Source organism: Poecilia reticulata, chromosome 21 (genome assembly GCF_904066995.2).
Source record: "Poecilia reticulata chromosome 21, P_reticulata-male-v2, whole genome shotgun sequence".
NCBI lineage: Eukaryota > Metazoa > Chordata > Actinopteri > Cyprinodontiformes > Poeciliidae > Poecilia > Poecilia reticulata.
This window is the reverse complement of record NC_088850.1, coordinates 8,667,991-8,688,659: the sequence shown is the minus strand read 5'-3', so window position 1 is coordinate 8,688,659 and position 20,669 is coordinate 8,667,991. Positions and strand designations below refer to the sequence as shown.

The following is a 20,669-nucleotide window of genomic DNA, read 5'->3' as shown; positions in this document are numbered from 1 at the left end:
CTGCTTGACTCAAAAATCAGACAAAAATTCAAAATCGGTGCATCTCGGCAGCTTTTGAAACGTGATTTGTAGACAAAACTCTCCCCTCTACAGCTGAACAACAGAAAAGCCCATTTGTTTTTCATGTTAATTTCTTTTTTTTTACATGGATAAAAAATGAAGTGTGTGTTGTGATGTTCATGCTGTGATTGCCAAAAGGATTATAAAGAAAAACAAATCGAAGACGAGATGCTCTTGTAGTAGAATCTGTCCTTAAATGACACGGCAGAAGCAAAGCCGTGGGGCGGCACAGCGGTCTGACTGCCTCTGCTATCATCACCACCACAGTGAATCACATTGCTACCCCCCCCACTGTGCTTCCTTGATCAGCAGCCACATTAATCCTCTTGTTGACTCTGCACCTGAACCAGCGTGGGTCTAACTTCTCAGCGATCAGCACCGTCTACACGCCTGAAGTGCTCCCCGTCCGTCCCGGAGTAGAAACCTGCTGACTCAGCTGATCGTATCGATGGCTGATTAGAGCGTCCTGTAAAAAAGGGAGGAGCTAAAGCTGCTCTCATTACGGATTTAATGAGTCCTTTGGTTTGTTGCCCGAGTGGACAGAGAATACTCTAGAGAAATTCGAGCCTGGCTTCATAAATCACCTTTTTTTCTTTTTTTTTTTCTTTCTTTGGTCCTATCGCGGCTCAGACAGAGAAGCACAAACACACACACACACACACACACACACACACACACACACACACACACACACACACACACACACATCAGGGAAGGTCATGACAACTTCAACCTGATGATCTTTGATCTTTTCTGATCCAGCCGGCAAAGAAAGCACACAAAGGTCGACTTTCCCCTCGAACCGTGACCAAAAAAAATAAAATAAATAAAAGAATGTAATCAGGGCAAACCATCACTGAGGTCTCAGGTGGATAACAGAGGAGAATCTGTGGGGCAAGGAGAACGGGACAGCACGGAGGAAAAACTGCATCACTTCGCACAAGAGCAAAGATATTTTTAGCCGCTGGATACAAGGTGGCGACTGTATGCGAGGATGTTGCATATTTTACATTCTGTCATGAGACAACGTGTTTGTTTGGCAAGATAAACTGCACCATAAGCAAATTAAAGCCTCCTTACTTCATCGTATATGTTATGACAGATTTTTGCATATTTGCAGCAGTTTATTTGCATATCCAAGCATGGTTATGGTCTTTTCTCACAGAGCGACAAAGTGATGAATAGTTGGACAAGGACCAATGAGAAAAGTGAGAATGTAATCAGGTTCTTACCTGTAATGTACATGTGTGACTGTAGGAGGCCTGTAGCCAAAGATCCATGTCTGGATGTCCATCGGTCTCGCTTTGGGGTACGCTACGGTCACATCTATAACCCACTGCAGGCCTTTACTTTTATTAACTGTCATGAAAGAAGGGAAAAATGTGGTATTTGTGAAGATAGATAGCAAAAGCTTATTCAAAATTCACATATTGTTCAAACAGTGAACTGAATTTTAATTCCAGTCTGTTTTTATATGGTCACGTTTAAAATCTAAACACAAAATTTCACTAAATCTTGGAGAGACAATTCAGTGGACGTCAGAATTGATATATAGAGCCTGTACAAATCCCTGACTGTACACACAACGTAACAATGGAGGAAGAAGAATTGGTTGACCTGAGGAAGAACTGGCACAAGTATGGGTGGACGGGCCAATTGGTAGAGGGTACATTAGGTCTAAAGACAGATGGAGACGATTGTAGATCTAGGGACAAATTGGTAAATATTGGATTTACCAATATCCGTCCAAAGAGCAACTAATTCATCTACTAATGGATGAACAAAGAAAAACTTGCTTAAAATGGAAAGCTAACTGATGAACTAGAAGGATAGTTGGATTGACAAATGATAGAAAGATGAACAGATGAATAAAAAACAAGTAGGATAGAGAATAAAATCCGGAAAATACAAATCCAGCTGACACCAGACGTTTATACATACACCAGAGAAATTTCCCTACAACTTTTCTGTCTAAATTTAAATCAGACCAAACTTATCTTGTTTTAGGTTAGCCGAATTACCTAAATTCTTCATCTTCAAAGTCAGAGGTTTACATACAGAATGATTACTGTCTCCACGAACAAAGAGGGTGATGCCTCTTTAACTGACTCATTTCACTTCATTCACCTGTACATGTATCTTAAGGCCATACTTGGCACACACTGCTTTCTTGTTTTACAAAGTCATAAGAAGTCAGTCACGATAACCGGAAGAGAAAAGTTCCTTGGGAACAATTTCCATGTGCTTGAAGATGCTGCATTCAACTGTTCAAACAAGTTAAAACAAGTTTAGATATGATGGGAATGCACAACCATCATACCACTCAGGAATGATGGTTGTGCATATTTGCACAACCATCCCAGATGGTTCTGTGCAAATATGTCCCAGAAATGAAAGTGTTTTGGCCCAAAATGTGCAAACCAACTACAGAACAAAAGCCAAAGAAGCTGGCAGGACAGAGTCATGATCCACAGTCAAACTGTCCTTCAAGGACCTTCATTTTTGGAGACATGTCCTGTTGTCTGATGGCCATAATGACCATAGTTACATTTGAAGGAAAAAGTGAGACGGTTGCAAGGTACACCATCCTAACTGTGAAGTTTGAGGGTGTCAGCATCATGTTGTGGGGTTGTTTTGCTGCAGGAGGAACCGATGCATTTCATAAAATAGATGCCATCATGAGGAAAGAACATCATGTAAAAATAATGAAGCCCCATCTAAAGACCAGGCAGGAATCTAAAGCTTTGGTGAAAATGGGCCTTACACATAGACAGTAACCCTAAGCAACCAGCTAAAGTAGCTTAAAGTGAACAAATGTTAATGTTTTTGTGTGGCCATCACAAATCTCTGATCTCAATCCTATGGAGAAGTTGTAGGAAAATCTGTGAAGGGTATGAGGCAAACCCAGCTGAGTTACACAAGTTCTAGACAAGAACTCCAGCATACTATTGTGAGACGTTTGTGGAAAAGATCCAAAATGTTTGAGTCAAGTCATACAGTTCAAAGGCATCGCTACCAAATGCTGAGAATACATCTGGCTTTGAGGACATTAATAAATAAATCTGACATATTTCATTCATTATTTTGACATTAAGCAAATAGAAACAAATTTAGTAATTCAAACTGACCTAACGCGAGAGAAGCTTGATCCGATTTAACTTCAGACGGTGAAAAAGAATGTAAACTTCTGCTTTCAGCTGTATTTTTACACACATCTTTTTCCTTATTTCACAGTCATTCAGACCTGAATAATACTTTAAATAAAATTTCAGACATGTTGTTAAACTGTGTCATTAAAATAAAAAAATACAATGAGGCTGGAAGGTTAGTGACGGCTGGTGGGGGTAGGGAGATCATGTTGTGTTTAAATGTGGGAATCTTGGCTGGGTCAGTTCTGTAGCAACACATTTACGTAAATTAGATGTTGTACAACAAGGTCGGCTCATCTCGGCTTTATTATACATCTCGCTTAGAGCAAAACTACTCAGTTAATTTGTTATGAAATATCTTGAAATCCTGACTGAACAGGAAGTTCAGAAGAGCAGCAACATGAGTCACTTCTGGAGAATAATGATGGGGAAATCTTCAACCAAGACGAAGACCTCATTCCAGTCTCGACATGTTAAAGAATAGCCTATTTTATGGACACACAGACGGACTTTGCAACAATCTTAAAGGAAGACAAGCTAAATAACCTTCTGAAGTTTCTGTTCATGTCGGTGATAAAGTGGAATATGTTAGCAGTGCTCAGTAACTTTTCTTTCATAATGCTATAGATTATGTCACATTAGGTGGTTTTCCCTGCCTCTCTGTTCTTTAGAGTATGTATTAGTGAGTCTGAGTGGATGTAATTAAGTGCGCTGGTGTTTTGTTGCATAAAACCAGAGCTTGTTAGGACACCTTTGGTACCGACAGAGGCAGATTTTGTGGGCGGGACATTTTTGTTCGGGTTAAGAGACATGATCGCTGCATCTGTGATCAGGTTGGTCAGAGGGAAAGATGGGAATCTGTAGAAGTAAGGTTATTTGTTTGTGTCAAAAAATGTTCAAGCTGAAAATATTTTTAACAATAAAACACAGGAAAAGTGAGTTTTGTGCATTATGTTCTTTTTTTCCCATCATATTCCATCCGACACCAGGTGTTTTTTGGTTCAAATAATTTTACAAAGGAGCTTAATTTTGCAAATTTAGTTTATTCAGGTGAATTTCCAGCAGCACAAGAGCGCATGTTAGGAGAGAATATTACCGTGCACCAATATCTGACACGATGAGGTTTTATTTTGTCGGATTGATTCGCACAAAATCAGGGACTGGAGCAAAGTCAGTACTTCCTTAAAGAGACAAATTTTCATCAACTGAATTTGACTGTAATGTATTATATTTGGGGTTGAACTCGCTGTTTGAAATTGGATCTAAATCTGGCCGTATGATGGGTTTGTACTGAAATTAACTGGACCGACTGAAACTGAATCAAGACAGAATTGGATTTACTCTTACGTCTAATTTGGCCAGTTTATAAGACATAAATACAATTTACGATGTACAAATCTCGTATGAATTTAAGGCAGAAATTTTGACTATGTGGAACCTGTAGAAATGGGACAGATGGACATGAGTTAGACAGCTATACCGCTTTGTAACAAAGGTGACACAAAGGCTATTCTCACCCTGCAGGCAAAAGTGTCCCAAATTCAACTTTTTTTTTTGCTGAAATGTGACCTATATCAGATTTATGATGGACTGAGCAGCACAAATCTTTTTTTTTTTTCAGATCACTCATGATGCATTATGTCTGACTTTTATATCCATGTGTGCAACAAACTCAAAATTTTCCTTGGTAATAAAAGTCTTGCCCCAAACAATAAACACATAAACCCTCACACACACAGGATGGTCATGCAAAAGGTTTCAAGGCTCTAGATCGTTCAGTCTTGAGATTGTTTTAAATAGTATGAAGTGACTGATCACGCAAAAGAAGACAAAAATGTATATATATTTTGTTTAAAGGTCCAACACCTAAACGAATCCCAACCTCCAAACTGCCTGCAGGCATGAACTAAACGCTATTTTCCTCTCAAGCTGACAAGTCTGCATTTGCTTGTCAAATGTAAAAACAGCCAACAGCAGCAGCAGCAGCAGCCTTCGTCAGCACAGACGCGTCCGAAACAAGCCTGATGTGAAGCGGCGGTGCTTATTTGACTGCCCTGGTTGGAGTCAAAGAGCCGGCTGCCGTTAATGTGTAGCAAGCACTTCCCAATCAAAGCACACTGGCTCCTTTGTGCAAGGGAAATGTGTGACAAAAGAGGAGCTCAATTTCACAACCGACTGGATGCATTACATCAGACTCCGTAAGAAGATGCAGAAGGAGAAATATTGCCAAAAAGTAACAATTTCAACACTTTGAGCAGAGTACAACCTGAGCAGGAGAGGTTGAAAACCGCGACAACAAAGAGCCGCAGCTCAGCACATCATGTTCATGCCACGCCAAACGGACCAGGAAGGACACCTTATTGTTTACAACTGTCCAACCGTTCACCATCCAGGTCACTGTTCTGAATGCTATAAAGAGAGCTGGAGCTTTCTGTAGACAAAACACATTTACTGACCACTCAACATCTTTGATTTTATTAGTTTAAAATCTAAAGGGTCCCCACACAAAACATTTAACCTGCAAATACGTTTAACTTGAGTAGAGTTTGGTAGTAATTAGTTACATTTACTTGAGTAACTCTTTGTAAAGAATGTACTTCTAGGAGCATTTTTTACTATGCAGTACTTTTACTTGAGTGATTTTATTCTGAGTAACTTCACTGAATGAAAAACAAAAATTCACTAGACACAATCGCACACCTGCAGCTTTTGTTAAAGTTTCATAAGTTTTACACCGAAAGAAATTGATTTGGGAAAATATTTATTCAGCCTGATTTTGTAATTTTTTTTAAACTAACGTATTGATATAATTTATTTTCATTCATTTTTAATTTTTTAAAGTACCAAAATCTCCACATCAACTTACATTTTGGTCCACCTGATGATGTCATTTTTGAATATAAAATAATTGACGTTTTGATCAATTACTCAGTACGTGAGTAGCCTTTTTGCCAAATACTTTTTAACTCTTTAATTTCTTTTTACTCGAGTAAAAATATGTCACTCTACCCACTGCTGAAATTGAGATGTTTTGCAAAAGAAATAAAGTGCAGAATGTGGAAAGTTCACAGGTATGAATGCTTGGCAAAGTCTGTGTAACTTCATTCTGACATGAGGGAAGATGTTAGCGTTGTGACAGTTTGTTTACATGCTTGTGAACGCAGCCCTCTTGTTAATTAGTGTCCATGGATTCAGCCTAACCAAGTTTCACAGTTTGACTGCTGCTTCTAATTAGGACCTCGAAGGCTTACTTTCCCTTTAACCTTCATTTTCAGATGCGTTCTCTGGAGCGAAGCCCGACCTTTGACAAACGCACACCTTTGTTTATTTAACGTGCGATGCCGCAGAGAGGAGGCAGGGGGAGGCAGGGGAGTAACAAGCACTCTGATTGGCTGTGCAGATAAGAGACTTGAACGGCATTGCTGGTATTGAAACACCAGCAGATCTCCTTCCAAAAGCAGAAGAACAGAGCCCTGAGCCAAGGTTTCCTGGTGGCTTCCAAGAAATGACAAACATTACTGTAAAAGCAACGGCCACGCTCTTTGAAATGACATCGGACTGGCCCTGCCCTCCTGTAAATAGAGGAAGGAACCCCGCTGACAGATATGTGGCTCCATCAGGCCATTCGGCCGACCAATTACAACACTTTAAGCTCAACTTAACTGGACACAGAGACGCGTTTATGATGGACTCTCACGGAGCTCCACTCCCACCCTTGAATGGTTCCCATCTTCAACCTTTGCTTATCTGTGACTGCAAACATAGTTTTATCATCACACGTCGACCTTATTGGCAGGGCCTCTCTGCAGAAAGTGTCCCCTGTGCATTATATCCGCACTGAGCAGAGCATTTAGCTTGGATGACATTGCGTGGCTGAAGCGGAGCGGCACGCACATTTACATCAAATCCTATTTTCTCCAAGTGGCCCCATTTGTCTCTGAGTGAGTCAGCAAGCTCAGGGCACCTCTGCAGAGCATCAGGGAGGGTCAGAGTGAGGCAGAGCAGCGACTTTGATCAGACGCACTCTCACACGTTGAGGACAGAGCAGCGCGGGGCACAGCGCGCTTCTGGGAATGAGTCTTTTCTTGCCCTCGGTTCCAACATGTACAGTGAGCTAAATCCAAGCGGAAGGACAAGCCCCCACGCAGCCGCTTCTTCTTCTTCTTCTGAGCTGCTGTACCAGAGACGGACACATGAAGGAAGAACTGGGATGAGATCTGGAGGCAAAATGCTAAAAGCAACATGATGTGTAATAGGACTCGACTATTTATTCACAGTATATTGACCAATTAGTTGAGTAAATTGGAATTACAAAAATAAATTTACTTAATAAAAACACACCCATTTAGATCAACAACCTGATGTTACTACTGGCGGAAAAGATTAAAGAGATGACAAGAAGTGGTAGGAGGCTGATGCCGCGGCGTGTTTTTTAATGAATTATTGTACATATTCGAATGTGATTTTAGGCGAGTTTTTTATTTAATGGAAACACTGCAATTGCAAAATTGTGTATTTTCAACATAAACGGAACATTGAGAATGTTTTACGCAGATTTGTAGTGGAAACGCAGCTATTGATGAATCTACTGCAGTTAAATTAAACATGAACGTACACCGACTTCAACAAAACCTCAATAAGCTCTCGGAGTGCGAATGATTTATTTAAAAGTTCTTTAAACTTCGCCACAATTGTCTCCTTCTTGATAATCCTGTTAGTCCACAAATGTTCTCCAGCAAACCTCCAAAGCCTTTAATGACCTACTGCTTTCATTTAGACATGAATTACACACAAGTGGACTCCTTTCACTACTTCAGAGACTTTCACTACAAAGTATGAGGGTCTCAAGACAAATAATAGAATATTTCTGTGAGGTTTCTGTTTTAGTCCGAATGGCAAGAAACCCCTTATTTTTCTTGGAAGGACAGTCTGTCCTGCAGAGGGACAAACAGACGACATGTAGCTGTTAGAGCTGAGGCTATAGGACACAAAGCTGCGTTAGCAAAACCAGAGAAATCCAAGCCACGTTCTCAATGACGCCAATCCGAGGTTTCTCCATTTCACTGCTAGCAACAACTCAAAATAGTATCTTTAACACTTTTACTAAACAGAACAACTTCAAAAAGGCAGAAACGGAACCTGTGGATCCAAACTGTACCAAAGAAAGTCAGACAACTATCATTAAACCATTTCTTATTAATTGCTTTGTTATCTTCCTGCTCTCTGGTTGTATTTAGGGCTGGTCTCTTGGCACAAAAAAAAAAAAAGTCACTCTCTTGCAAATCACCACTGGGGTTTTTCAGGAACATTGATGCAATTCCTGGCAGCTGAGTCCATGCCACCTCTCTCCTCTTCTGGCAATCTTTGCAACTAGTCGCCTCTCATTTAAAAGCAGAACTCCCGGAAAACAGCGGAACAATGAAGGAGGGGGGTTTTAATGCTGCATGCGTCTTCCTGCGGCCCTGCAGCAGACATTGAACAACATTTGATCGAAAACGACAGAGCCCTGTGCGCAGGGAGAAGTTCAGGATAAAAAAAAAGAAAATCCCCCTCCCAAAAAACAAAAAAAGAAATCTCCGAAAATTTATTTCAACTGCTTGGAAAAACATATTCATAGAGGAAATTAACTGTTGGGGGCAAAAAATATTTGTATATTCCCATTACCTGTTTGGTTGCGGGTCCCGGAGTCGCTGCCCACGCTGCCGTTCTCCTGCTGAGCCGACAGGGTTTTCAGGATAACGTGGGTGGCCCCCAGGCGAGGCAGCGTGACATGGGTCAGGTGAGGGAGAGAGTTTTTCTTTGCAAACAACTGGCTGGTTTCTCGCCTCTTCCTGAGGAAGCCGCCCTCAGGGAAGAGCACTATCCACTTCCTGTCGCGGCTGTGGTAGTATTTTTCTAGATGCTCCTTCAAGTAGACCAGCTGCTTGTCTCTGTGAGCTTTACCCTGATGGAAAAACAAATTTCAAAAAATGTAAATGTAGTGTTAACAAGAGTTTAATCACACAGCAGCATATTTCGCTAAAGCACTATAGCTTTAGCGCTAAAAAAAAATGTTATTAGGAGAAAAAAACAAAGAGAACGTGAAGAGAGGAAACTGAAATTGCTGCATTCAGATATTTCAAAATAAAAGCAGAAAGAAGTCGATAAAAGTTGAACACAGGTGTTGAAAATGTATAAAACAGCCAAGTAAATTAACACTTTGGAATTTATTCGGAAAAGTTAATTTAGGGAAAGCCAAGTGTGCTAAACCTTTTCTGAGTTAGCAAAAGAGATAAACAAAAAAAATGAGCTCTGCTGTTGGCAGATTTGCAAAAATGATCTCATCACTGACTATATCGACTCTCAAGTGTCACTGCAGTGTCTATGTGTGCAATATCACAATCACAAAGCCTTGTTCGGACGCCACGTTCGGTTGTATATTGTATTTCAGGAGCCATGCAAACTAAATCTGCTTGTCAATTATGTATTTGGGTTTTTGGATGGACTTTCTCTGCCCTCAATGTCCAAAGCAGATGTTCACTTTTTGAGGCCAATGAAAAGAAGGAAAAGAGCCTTGAAAATGAACCAATATCGTCATAGCGATATCCAACAAGAGTTTTATGATTACATGTTTAAATACAACATTTCACCATAAGTTTACAGCAGCATATTTCTCCACAAGGCACGGATTTAATTGAGAGAGCTAAAGGATGGACAGACAAACAGAGGGATGATTTCAAGGGATGGATGGAGACAGACTGTAATAACCCTGTGTGGGCAGTTTGGGTCAAAATCTTATAATTTAAGTAGATTGTATTCCTGTCGGAAGCGGAATCAACAAAAAGAAATGCAAACATTGCTGAATCTAACTTAGCTGTCATGCCACGTCCGAAATGGATGCAAATCATGACGACCATGACAACGATAAGTGCAGTAGCAAGGACGGGACGAGGAGCAGCAGCATTGATTTTTAGTTAGCCACGGTCAAACACCATTTTAAACGTATTAGCTCAGCCGTGCAGCTCTGCGTGTTTTAAGTGTGCACATTTGTTTGCCGGTGCAGCTGTAATGTAATACAACACAACTACTGCACTACCAGAGTTAGGGAGTGAAATGACAATTCATTTAACCGAAAGGAAAACCTGTGAACATGTAGCAGACAAGTTTGAGCAGGTTTGACACTTCATTAAAGACACGTTGCAGTTTTCTCTGCAGACAAATCCCGTTTCCTCTTCAGCAAATGCAAAGGTTGTGATGGGACTAATTTATCAGCTGGTCTGCTCTGATTTTAGGCCAACTGTCTCTGAAGTGTACAAACAGTTCAGCGTTTTTTGGCTGAGCTGCTACATGCTTTAATCAGTTTACTTAACCAACATTTAGCTGAGCTAAAACCAACACAGGACAGTCCCAAAAGATTTTCCACTCAGCACGGTTATAGAGTGGGGAAAAAATACAAAACTAAAACAAAAGGAGCTGGTTCCATTTGACCTATGTGGAGAAAGGAGTTAAAAATGTATTTTAATTTAAATAATCTCTTTTTTAAGTGATACAAACTGTTTACTATAACCCAGTTTATTGGTTTGCTACACTTTTCACTCGCTTACATAAATTTGGGTATTCAGAAATGCTGCCAGGTGGCAAAAACAAACAAAAAGGAGCAGCATCCACTACTTTTATTGCTATAACTCAGTTTTGATCTTGCAGTAAGAAACCTGTGTGAAAGGTAGCTGACAATTAACCAGCAAATATTGCTATCCTTGGAGATGCAGCCATTTCTGTTCTGACTTAGTGGTTCCCAATTAGGTTTTTATACTTTTGTGTTTTTCTCAACACATTGACCGTAGCTGCCATTTCTTTGATAGACATCATAGCTTTGATTTGAAGTGTGTCCATAAAGGTCTACCTTAAATTTTATTAAACTCAAAAGTACAGTCATATGGAAAAGTAGCTGCTTCCTTGTAGATCAACTCTGTTTTTGCTTTTTTGCCACTCTTAAATGTTTTTGGATCAGGAAATTTGTATAAATACAAAAAAGAAAGAAAAAAAAAGCTACCTCAACCAACATGACCTTGAGTGAAAAATTAACTTTAACCTAAATCTAGTAACTAGTTGGGCCAAAAATATATATAAGAAAACTTTCAAGATGCACTGTACATTCACAAATAACTTGAATGCTGCAAAACTAAGCATTCGAACATTTTCTTGTCAGGGAGATTTATTGATCTTCTTTATATGTAAATAATAAGTGATGGAGATTCGCTGTGCTCTGGTCATGTGCCGCTGTGCTGTGTGTAACAATGTTTGAGACGTTCGTGCCAGTCATGAGTGGACAGCAGATGCTCTGGGTGACCGGGGCAGCTGCTTGCTGAGTGGATGTGTGAAGCATTCTGGGGAAAGATGTCAGGAATTTACACATGAGAATGCCAAAGGGGGCGATGACAAAAAGGAGGAGGAGGAGGAGAAGAAGAAGGAGAAGGGCAGAAATGTCTGCGATCGCTCAGACTTTCCTCTACAGCCCGTCTGGCTTCACCCTCGGCACAGTGCCTGATGTGAAATTCCACAGCAAAGCGCTGCCATGACCTAAAAAGAAAAAAATTAATTCCCTCCTCTCATGCTGTTCCGCCATGCTCAAACTGTGAGAGATGACAGGTTTTATTCGGGTGTTTTCTTTTTAGCATGGTGAACACATTCTGATTCTGATTTAATGAAATTTAAGCATTTTGTAGATTGAATATTGAGAGGGCAAATGGGGTCTGCAAGCACAGAACATTTTTTAAACAATTGCAAACATGTCCACATGGTGCTGGCACCAGTATGTCCTGCTTACACAAAGCAAATCTGTCAACTGTAGTAAATATTTTTACCATGGGCTGAATAACAGGGTCAGATGTCGTGTTCTGACCTCTCTAATTAAGGCTTGAACCCTGCTGAAAAGGGTAAAATAACAAGTTGGTTGGTATAACACATGGATGTATTTCATATTATTGTATTTCTATATTCTCTTTGACGTTGCACTTTGTGAAATAAACCAAACACTTTCTCCCCCTCACCTGGCGGTGGTGCTGTGCCGAGCACCACTGATGCAACGACATTAAAAACCTCTGAAGAAGACAACTTCCTGCTTTACGAAATTTAAACAGTAATGAAGTGGCATCAAATTTTAGCAGTTGTAGGATTTCTCTTGTCTTTGATAAAAGATCATGAGTGACTTCTGCTACGTGTTTGTTTTGGTTATATTTACCCAGAATGCCTTGCGCTATATTCCACTACCTGCTTTTGGAGTAAAAAACTGGACGTTCTACACAAATGAACAAGAGTTTGATTAAAGCGGACTAAACAGGACTGGTGTGAAAGCATCCTTATTCGCTGATTAGCATCAAGCAAAAATCTGCTACCAAAAAAATTTAAATAGATTAGATTTAAAATAGAAATAAAAAATTAATGTTAAAAAACACCCATGCTTGCTATACTTGAGTCTGTCTTGAAGACAAAGACATCCACGACATTCCATGAATTCCCTGACTAGCAGGAGCCGTGGTGCTTCCATATGTATGTTCAGCTGTCTAGACGGAGCCAGATGGGCCAAGCGGGGCCCCCATCGCACTCACACATTACTGTCGACTGCAATTCTCTTTCTCAGGACACCAGAGCTGCAGGAATACACCCATCTCCTGACCAGCAGCGATAACCGGATGGGTTTCTAATCCACAATTGAGACAGGCAGTAACAACTAGCCTGTAGCAGTCGGGGTTACAAGTGGTGTGTTGTGGCCCAGAGGTTTGTGCTTTTAATCCTTCGACCATCAGAAAAACAAGGTGTTGACAAGTTACGGGGACAAAAATAGGATTTTATTCTCCAGCGATAAGTGCTGCTGCTGCCTTTAGGGGGCGAGACACCAGCCAGAAAAATAGGCTGGTCAGCTCAAGGACGGAGGAGAGGCAGTGAATTAATGTCGAAGAATATTTAACACTTTGGCTCTCTTACCTGTCTGATGAAGAAGTCCCCGTGAATCAGGGACACTACACCAAAATTGGTGTATTTGAACACATGGTCCATCAACCACATCATTTTCCGCACCACCTGAAAAAAAATAAATAAATAAATACAATAAATATCTGTTACAATTACATTTTTTCTTTCGCTCAGAAGTGGAGCAAACCAACATCGTTCCCTCCTGAGTATTTCCACCCTCATGACCTGCACAAATGCAGCTCCGGCTTACTGGCCTTCCCTCGCTAAGAGGATAAAACTGGGCCAGCCATGCAGCGGTGGAGATGGATCATGATCATGTCTGTGCAGTGTGACTCGGCACTTCCAGTGCCAAACCAGCCAAAACAAAAAAACAACAACAGCACAGAAGTAACCAATGGAAACCCAGCATTATTAAACTTAAATGCACTTGACCAACAAGTTACAGTATCAGTTTATTTAGGGCAGCAGCTACCGATTATTTTAGTAATTGATTATTCTACTAATCAGATTAAAAAAAATAGGCACTTTCTACAGATCTTTCATTTAACTACTTAACCATCAACCTATATGCCATATTAGAAATACTTTAAAAAGATGCAAATAAATAAAATAAATGTATTTTTAAATAAGAAAGTAATCATTTTATTGCCTTAAAAAGCACAAAGTAAAAGGGAAAAAATAGATTCATTAAACTAACGATTAAACTATAATTCAAAGAAGAGTCTTCTTCAGGTTCGGTAGATTTGGCTGAATAAACTGCAGAAAGAAACTGCTGAAACACCAGCTTACATCTGACAGATAGCCGCCTCTATGAGAATTGTACGCAACTATTTTACACCATAATAAACTTCCAAAACAGAGGCATCCAGCTGTAAGGAACAAATCATCTTCAACAGCAGGAATATTATGACAGAAATTAGCTCTTTGAATTACCCAGAAAGTCCTCTGTTTACTTTATGTGAGCCTTTAAACAAACAGTAAAAATCATTCATCCAAGAAACATTTGTACTTGGAAATTTACCCTCATTTCACTTCCAAAAACAACACCCGTTGAGTTTAAAGCTGGTGTGGCTCAGAGTCTAATGCAAAATGAGTCCGAGGCAACAGGAACGACGGCTAAAGGAACTGCTGGGAGCGACATTACAGCAGCTGCTCTGCTCTTTACGTATATCGACATCACACCTCTGCAGCTTTGACACGGTTCTGTTCCTCGATGTCTTACCGTGCCCTTGTCTTGCAGGCACATCATGAGAGTGCAAACATCCCCAGTGGACTGATGATTGACAATGACCATGGCTTCTTCTTCAGAGATGTCCCGCACATCATCACCCCACTCTGTGACTGAAAGACAAAACACAAAAACACAAGTTTTATTCCAGTATCAATTAGTAAAATATTTTTTATATTTCTGTGCTAAAATATCAGTCAATAACCTGCTAAAACATTATTCCCATCCTACTATGTAGATTCAAAGAAGGGCAGCAATGTTTGAGTTTGTGAAATTAACCAAAATGCTTGAACTAAAGATTCAAACCAACCTTATATTGTGAGGAACTGCACCCGTTTATTTATTTATTTATTTTAAACACACAATTATGGATCGGTACGACCATTTGCTCCTTGTAAAATGGTGATCCCACCTCCAAATTGCGCAAACAGGTTGCTGTTCAAATTCAAATTGCGTCTTATAGAGATGCCCTTGCATCGTTTTTAGCAAAGAGGAGTAGGAAAATCCACAAGCAGTGTCTCAGCAGGTTTATAAAGTAAAATATTAAATAGTTGCAGCATAACTCAAAAACCGACTTTGGGTTTTAAGAGCTTTAAGTCATTTAAGGCAGCTGCATGCATCTGTACTCCATTTCTCTCCTGAAATGTATCATGACTGTATCCTTCTCTATATTAAGGCTAAAACTAATGGTGAAGGTGCAGAAATCTATATTTTACAGGTGTAAAATGCTGCACGATTCAGCCATGCTCGATCACAGAGTTTCATGAGACCGGAGGGCAGTCTCAGTGTTTGAAGGAGGACTTCAAACCGTCAAATTGTTTATCAAAGACTAGATGTTTAGTTCAAACATAGAAAAGTCAAACAATGGGTGCGTTTCCTTTCATCAATATCTCTGAAAGGTGTGTTTTCCTAAGTACATACACAGTAAAAACCACTTGTCTCCGTCAACAAGCATAGGGCTTTAAACTTACAACACCTGCCCTCATTCTGTCATTCTGACAACATGCTAGCCTGCTACATGTTTGCTGATACATGTCCTCCCTGCACAAATGATAAGCACAGTACATTCCTACAAAACCAAGTTTTATTCATCTGGACCTCATCACCAAAAATGTTTTCAACAGAACAAGCTGGGTGTACTCTGTTTTTCTAAAACCATACAGGTTTTTCCAGACATCGTTGAACCCCAAAATGTTATATTAAATTAACTTTTCCAGAAAATTATGCTTTATTTATTGGATTTTTCAAAAGTTTTTATGACACAAGTGGAAACTGTTTTAAAGCAGTTCATGTAAATCGGTTTTCTTCCGTCTTCGAGTCTTTAGAAAAGCTGCGTTTAAGTTTCTACAAGTGCATTTCAGGTAACATTTACAAGACCGCTACAGTTTTATTTTTTTCCTACTGGACCTTGCTGGGTTCGCAGGCCCCACCCTGACTATTCTACATAATCTAATTCGACGACAAATGTGTTCGAACTAACTCCTCCAGAAGCATTATGGATGTGCGCAGCGACTTTATGCTCTTTGCTTTGCTGAATCATTAATGAAGATGCATGTTGACTCATGCTGAATGACAACATGTTGGTCTGTGGTTGGAAATGAGGAAGGAGAAGTGAGGTTTCAGGAAATGGTAGCATACTCACTTTTTTATCTGTGACCACTGAGTAGAACAAGGGATGACTTTTAACATTATAGTTTGTTGTTGGGAAAGCATACAAATAACTTCTTAGACATTCAGTGATTACCCTGTAAGTCTAAACCTGATCAGCAGTGGCGTTTGAATGGGAAATCCCTGAATATCTATTGGAAAAGCTGCACGTTAGCTCAGAATGTTGCAGCAACATGACGTGAGGCTTATTTGCATGTGCATGAATAATGCTTCCCTCCTCTGTGAATCAACACAAGGCATCCATGTACACCAGAGAGCAGAACTGCAGCTTTGTTCACTGTCAAAGAAATAAAAATAGCAGGGAGCAAAAAATATAGCTGCAAACTGAAGCTCTCTAGGCCAAGAACAGGCAGATCGAGTAAGGCACGCAGCACACAGGTACATGGAGGCCTTACCTTCCCCACAAAGCAATACTGATCAGGAGCCGACAAAAAGGTTATGCAGAAATGACTCATTTCGCTTTTATTTTACAAATAACGTCATTCAAATGCAAGAGACTGTAAGCGTGGATTAGGTGACATAAGAATAAGGGACATGAGAAACACTGATCCAGACATGCAGCAACAAAACACACACACAAAAAAAAACAAAAAAAACAACATCGTCTACTAAAACAAAGAAATTCCCATAAGTGGACCTGGATGTCCCGCAGCCGCCCACACACTCAGATCCAGCTGGCCACTTTACGATCTGTGTGCACATTTTATGATCACCAGTCTCTGTTTTCCAAAAGGTTCAAACAAAATGACAGAGAAACGGCACTGCCTGTTTGTGCAAGCTGCTCCCACACAGATTTATACTGATGGGTTTCCCACCATCGGCTGGGAAGTTGAGTAGAAAGAGGGAGAGTTGTTCTCTCTTATGCAACAAAATGTCTATTACTTTCATTTACAGCAGCCGTCCAGTAGACAACAGCAAACAATAATGGCTTCGTAATGACATTAAGCACAGCGCCACCTGCTTCAGTGGAAAATGCAATTGCGTCACTGACTGATGCTGTTAAGATTATGAACCGGCAAGTAATCGTTAGTAAATACAAAACAGAAACGGGCATTAATGTAATTGAATCTTTGAAGATGCAACACAACCATAAAGAACCATAAAATTTAACATCGAGCAGTCTCGATCTTATTGAGCAGGCAGGCTTTTTCACATCAACAGTAACTAGTAACTTTAGCATCTTGTGTTCTGCTTTCAGGCTTATCTTGGTTGAATGCATCGTGGATATCATGACAGCAATTCTGAACAGCCTCCACTTGTAGGCTATTTTCCATTTCAAATTCTTTTAAGGCCTTTTTAAATGCACACTTATTCTGTGTCTGTGTGAAGGCTTTGGACATAAAACACAGCGTCAACTGTTGTGACAAATGTTCATCCAGTTTTCTATTAGGGTGCATTCACACCAGTCCTGTTAAGTCCTCTTCAATTGAACTCTACTTCATTTGCGTAGAAAGTCTGATTCGCTTCGGCAGGTGTGAATGCGCAATCGGTCAAGAAAGCAAACTCTGGTCTGCCTGAAATCCTAGGTCTCGGTTCGGTTAAGGTGAATTCTGGTGCGGTTTGAATGCATATGTGAACACAAAGTGGACTGGAGACCAATCCATAAGCAGGAAGTGGACTACAGCGTATGGCATTCTGGGTAAGTACAACTAAAAATAAACAAGTGAATATCACTAGTGGGACAAATGGCAAGCAGCTTTTAAAAAACAACAAAAAATCCTACAACTCTTAGTATCCGACCACATTCGTCTTTACATTTTGTGAACAAGGAATTTGTGCCCAGTGTCTTCTTCAGAGGTTTTTATGCCATTTCCTTCAGTGTTTCTTGGTGCAGCGCCACCACAGGCGAAGAGGGAAACAGGTTTTTCAAAGGGTTTGGTTTGTTTGACACAGTGCAGTGTGAAAGCAAACCACAGCAACGGAATTCCTAACAATTGTTGTAAATTTATTCCCCAATTGAATCGAGTCTACCGAACTATCAGGTGTGAAAACACCCTTGATCTATCTAAAAATGTATCCTACATTATTAAGTATTTGTGTAGTATAGTCTTTTCAGTCACTTCACACATACCCAATGCCCCGTGTCAATCTGCACTAACAGGACTGGATCTACAGTTCTCCTGATCTGCGCTGTCAGGCGTCTGCTCAGAGCACACAACCAAGTTCAACACCGTCTCTCTCCTATCAGAGTATTGATGGGCTACATATGGCAGCTGTAACAACTGAAACACAGCTCATAAGAGCTGAGCTGATGACCACACCAAAGCCACCAGGGAACTTCAGAAGCTGCTATTGCAAATTAAACACTTGAACAGCTTTGCATATTAAGAGGGAGGTGAGAAGATTCAGTCAGGCTCCAGCTGGTACAGGTGATATCCGAAGAATTAGGGCAGGTCTGACCAGTTCTAGCGCTGTGTAATGCAAATGTTATAAATGTGAGTAAGACCTTAATTTGCAGAGGAGGACTGAAGTTCCTGTCTGGGAGGCCCGTAGGGAGAGAAAGATTCAGAAGAAACTTAAAGCCCACCTCGTATTTGTTCTTTTTTTATGCAGAATTAGAAATGCTTTATCGGATATGAATAAACAATTCAACTTCCTTTTCAAACAAAATGAATATTTCATTATTTAAATTGCAGTAACATAGCATTCCTTTAGCCAGTTCTGCTTGAATTGTTGATTTGTTGAATTAACTGATAATTGGACAGCAAACGGTTTGTCTTTTTACATACCGGTAATGTGTACTGGGTTATGCTAAAGCGATGCCACTTGAGGAGTTTGAGTAGAAAATATTTCTAGGCAAAGATTTGTTTGCTTTTTTTTTACCTTAAATGAAAAATATGTAGATTTTGGCTTAATTGCGGCTTTGACTGTGTTGTTCTTTAGCAAATCATCTTTATAGGGTCTGTATATTCCAGTTAATTTATTAAATTAGTTGAAAATTATTTGAATAATTGATTCGTCCCAATTAATCATTTCCGCCCCACTTTGTTGTATTTTTTCATCAAATGGACTTTTTATGTCTTCAGAAAAGCAGTTTCTCTTCATTTGGAGACACATGATTGACATTCAGCCTTTGTTTCACCTCCCGTCTCCAAGCAGAACATACAAACACTCACAAGAACAGATATCAAGAGTGCAGATAAACACAAACAAAGTCCATGAAGTGTGCGTTCCCTTAAGAAAATGTAACTTCATACAGAACATGCCTTCCAACACGCCACTGCTGCGAGAGTGAAGCATAATGATATCGGCGAGTTGGGTCATCTGTCAGATAGAATACATTAGGGAAATTGTCTTTGAGAAATGACACAGTTATCACGACGGGATGACAGCAACACTGCAGGCACGGTGTCTAATCCGGTATCTGCGGTCAGCTAAACGTTGTGCCACTGACCTTGACACCCATCTCCTCTTGTAAACAGACAGCACATCGTGACATTTCCTCATCTTCCACATAAAGAGAAACCATCACAAAGAGAGATTATTTCCTCCCCGACAAAGTCATTGGTTTTTGGTAACCGAGTCAACTTAATGAAAACCAATGATTTGTGTTCAGAGAAAACCAGAAATCAACGCTCTTATTGTTTTTCCTTTTTATGCAGCAGCAGCTACAAAGAAGCTAAGTGTCAATTGTTTCTGCAGGAAGAAAAATTAAGTGTCGCAATAAGATCTGGATTTCAGATAGCATATCTAAAACTAAAGTCAAATGAGATATTTTACATTATTAAACTGATCCATATCGATATTAAAAATGTGTTTTTTTTTTCTCCAGCTCATGCTTACAGCAATCCTTCCTCTTGATGAGCATTTGGCAGCAGTAGACAGCAGACTGCATCGAGTCATTAACCCCACTGAACTATAAAGCTTTATTTTCAAATGAGGATTCCTGGATATGCACTAGCTAAAAATAATGTTTTTCTCTGCTTTTACTGCATAGAGTATTAGCTGTGTCTGCATGTTTAAGTTGATTTTTCTAAGAGAAATTATAAACCAGATATGAGAAGGTTGACGTGGCATCAAAATGGATAGAACATCAACACATTGCATATAATGAAACATTAAATCCACACTGAAGCAGAAAATGACTCAAATTAGGGCTGTAACTATCGATCATTTTAGTAATCAATTATTCTATCATCCATCCATCCATTTTCTTTACACCATTGTCCCTTAGTGGGGTTGGGAGGGTTGCTGGTGCCCATCTCCAGCTAACATTCCAGGCGAGAGGCGGGGTACACCCTGGACAGGTCGCCAGTCTGTCGCAGGGCAACACAGAGACAAACAGGACAAACAACCATACACACACACACACACACCTAGGGACAATTTAGAGAGGCCAATTAACCTGACAGTCATGTTTTTGGACTGTGGGAGGAAACGGGAGTACCCGGAGAAAACCTACACATGCACAGGGAGAACATGCAAGCTCCATGCAGAAAGACCGGGGCCGGGAATCGAACCCAGAACCTTCTTGCTGCAAGGCAACAGCTCTACCAACTGCACCACTGTGCAGCCCAAATTATTCTACCAATCTACTGAAAATTTCCAGATGTTTGCTTATTTTCCTGTTGACCATTTAAGCCTTTTTTACAATGTTAGAAATGCATAAAAAA

At 40.1% G+C, this 20,669-nt stretch overlaps 1 protein-coding gene across 1 annotated transcript in view; it reads right to left on the bottom strand.

The window, feature by feature from the left end:
• The window catches only part of lpgat1 (lysophosphatidylglycerol acyltransferase 1), a 51,418-nt gene that overhangs the window by 16,687 nt on the left and 14,062 nt on the right, over nt 1-20,669 (bottom strand). Inside the window, exons 3-6 of the mRNA XM_008397527.3 lie at nt 14,383-14,501; nt 13,173-13,268; nt 8,874-9,153; nt 1,293-1,419 (exon numbers count right to left, since the gene is read on the bottom strand). Of these exons, the coding sequence (XP_008395749.1) occupies nt 1,293-1,419; nt 8,874-9,153; nt 13,173-13,268; nt 14,383-14,501 (622 nt within the window). The remainder of the gene's footprint in view (nt 1-1,292; nt 1,420-8,873; nt 9,154-13,172; nt 13,269-14,382; nt 14,502-20,669) is intronic.